At 40.7% G+C, this 2879-nt stretch overlaps 1 protein-coding gene across 2 annotated transcripts in view; it reads right to left on the bottom strand.

The window, feature by feature from the left end:
• EIF4H (eukaryotic translation initiation factor 4H) overlaps window positions 1-2879 on the bottom strand; it is a 30248-nt gene continuing 27369 nt past the window's right edge. For both annotated transcript variants that reach the window (XM_003794202.3, XM_003794201.3), the window contains 2 exons: window positions 2230-2367; window positions 1-1983 (listed from right to left, as the gene is read on the bottom strand). In XM_003794202.3, coding sequence (XP_003794250.1) covers window positions 1844-1983; window positions 2230-2367 — 278 coding nt within the window. In that variant the 3' untranslated portion in view covers window positions 1-1843. The remainder of the gene's footprint in view (window positions 1984-2229; window positions 2368-2879) is intronic.

Genomic DNA, 2879 nt, shown 5'->3' with positions numbered 1-2879 from the left:
TATTACGTAAGGTTTTCTTTTATTTAAAAGATCATTCACAAAATACCATATCCATAGATTTACTTTCTGTCATATAGCTGAATGTGTTAAGTGTTTGGAATTCCATTCTTACATTTAAAAGTCAACTGGATTGCCCAGAAGTTTAGATGAATTTGTTTTGTTCTTTATCTTTTCCACATTGAAGATGTGAGTAGGTCATCTGAAAGCATCAGGTTTGATTACAACCACATAATGCATGTCTTTCTTAAGTTAAGTATTGGTGTTACACAAATGGTTCTTATCTCAGAAGCAGAGAAGCTGACAGGGAGAAGGAAGGAAAAGTTTAAGAGTTCTGTAGATTGCTGAGACCTTGTAACAAAGATACAGTAAGAGAAGCCAAGGATGACAGCTAGTGACCAACTATTACCTAAGCATACTATGCTGTGCAAGCCAGGCCACCCTGGGCCTTGCAGTCGTCACGTTAGGAGGGCATTTCCCCCTGGGGCTCTAGTGGCTAGCTGCCCCTGAACTGCTCCCAATGGGACATACTGATACTAAAAATTGTTTTCCTTTGTTCACACACAGGTGTACAAGCGTAAAAGCCTAACCTATATCCAAGTAAGTGCTAGACACTCTACATAGGAACAGTAAAACTTTGTCTGAAGGATGAGGCAGCAAACCTAGACATTTATTGTCATCTATAGTTAATTTAAGGTTCTTGACTGCTCTGCATAGTAAAATTTTCAATTCATTAAGTGAAATAAAGTGCCAAATTCTAGGCCCATTTTCACTATGAATATAAGGGGCAGTGGGAAGCACATTATCTCATGTTACCTATACTAGGAAACAAACACAAAATACACAAACAGAGATTTGGAGAAAAGCAATGTCAGTGCTGTAAAGTTTGCCTAGCATAGTGGAAGCACCACCCCCTTCAATCCCCAAAGCGCCTCAGCCCAGCCGAAGAAAAAACAAGCTGGCAGTTTGCTGCACCCAGCCAAAGAGGAACATCTTAACACCCCATGAAAAGGAGTGAGGCAGTTTGGACAGGATCTCAAAAGAGCAGTAACAAAAATGCACAAGCAAATAAAAGCATTCAGTTTTATCTTCTCTGTGGACTCCTCACTAATAGCCCATAATGACCCTTTCAGGTCCCACTGTTTGAAATGTGAGCTTATTTTCCTGAATAGTCTGTTTAGGGATGGGGTAACAGAAACAGGACTACCCATAAATAGAAATGGGAAGGAATCTGCAAAGATCAACAGATATTTTTATCATTATTTGAAAACAAGGTGCCTCAAATACTATATGTCAATCATAGCAGAATAAAAACAAAATGCAGTTCAATTTGTCAGTGACTTCTCTGTCCCCACTCCATATCCCTTTGGAAGCCACAGCAATACAGAACTCAACATGCAGGTCAGAAAAGGAGGACTGAGAAAAATTAAAGGAGATGCCTATGGTTTGGCCAGTGTGTCTAAAGTAAAAAAGAGAAAGCAAAGGAGAAAAATGAAGCAGCACCTTAACCCCAACAGCTCCCACGCGGTGGCTGGCTTCGATCCTCCAGAGAACCTCCTGTGCTGTAAGGAAAATGAGGAGCAAGAAGGAAAAAGGACAGAAGGAAAATGGGAAAGTGGTAGGAAAAAAAAAGTACAAACAGGCACTAGATACAGCAAAGCCAAGAATGTACTAAAAACCACTTGTTAACAGCTGACATGCATTCACAAGCTCTGTGTTTCCGTTGTAAGAAAGGAGGACAATGTCAGGCGCAGGAATGGTAACTGCAGGACTGCCGCCTTGGGGGAATCGCCAGGCTGAGGTCTTGCTCTAACCCCCCACACCCCATTCCCTCCCAGCTGCAGGCTCATTCTTGCTCCTTGTGAACGACTTCCTCTCTGGGCCTGGCTCCCCCGAAGATGGCAGAGTTGGGATTGGCTACTTGATTGAGGGGCGTTGCAACTGTTCGAGGTTTAAGCTGGAGTCGTGGTCTCTGAGCTCTTTCCTCTGGGGGAGAAAAAAAAAATAGTTTATAAAAGAATGGATCCTACTTCACATTCAGGCAAAATAACCCACTGATGTTCATTTCAAAAATTACAGCCTGAAAAAACTATTAATCTGTCAGCAAATACTTCAATAAAGACATATTTCCTGTTTAAGATAAAGGAGGTAATCTATGGCTCCCGCTATGTGTGAAACAAGTTTATGTGAGGGGCAGTCAATGCACCCTTCCTTCACAACAGACTGCCATACCTTCTGTTGGTTCTCGGAAATCCATGTTGGATCCACGAAGGGGAGGGCCATCTCTGAAACGACTGCCCATTGGAGGGCCTGTTCGCCGGTCACTTGGGCGACTTCCTCCCCTGCCTCCTAAGAAGTCATCCCTGAAGCCTGAAGAAGAAACGGGGACATGGAATCACTTCTCAAACAAGTGTCTAAAAGCTGGTTATTGAGTGTTCTGTGAACTGGTTCTGAGTCTATATTCTTTAGCTTATTCAGTATCTGAAGTTTTCCCGAATAAAGTGCATTGAAATGGGTCCAAATGCGAATCTGCTGGGAAATTACAATGCTTAACAGAATTTTCAAATAAAGAATTGGGAGATTAAAAGAGAAAAATGAGTTGTTTAAATTCTCAGTTTGTAGGAAAAGTAAAAAAAAAAAAAAACCAAAAAAAATCCACAGGAAACTCTATTTTAATGTGGCTTAAAACAGGTTTAATTTCATTTCCTAATGTAAATCTTAACAGTTATTTGAAAAGGTAAACCTGAAATTTAGAAGCACTTATTTATAATACAGAGCACAAACTCACAAGAAAAAGCTGTACAAGCCTACAGATATATGAAAAAATGCTCACCATCCTTAATCATCAGAGAAATGCAAATCAAAACTACTCTGAGATATCA

This window comes from Otolemur garnettii, unplaced genomic scaffold, assembly GCF_000181295.1.
Source record: "Otolemur garnettii isolate 467f Iridium unplaced genomic scaffold, OtoGar3 scaffold00077, whole genome shotgun sequence".
NCBI classification, from domain to species: domain Eukaryota; kingdom Metazoa; phylum Chordata; class Mammalia; order Primates; family Galagidae; genus Otolemur; species Otolemur garnettii.
This window is presented reverse-complemented; position numbering and strand designations above follow the sequence as displayed.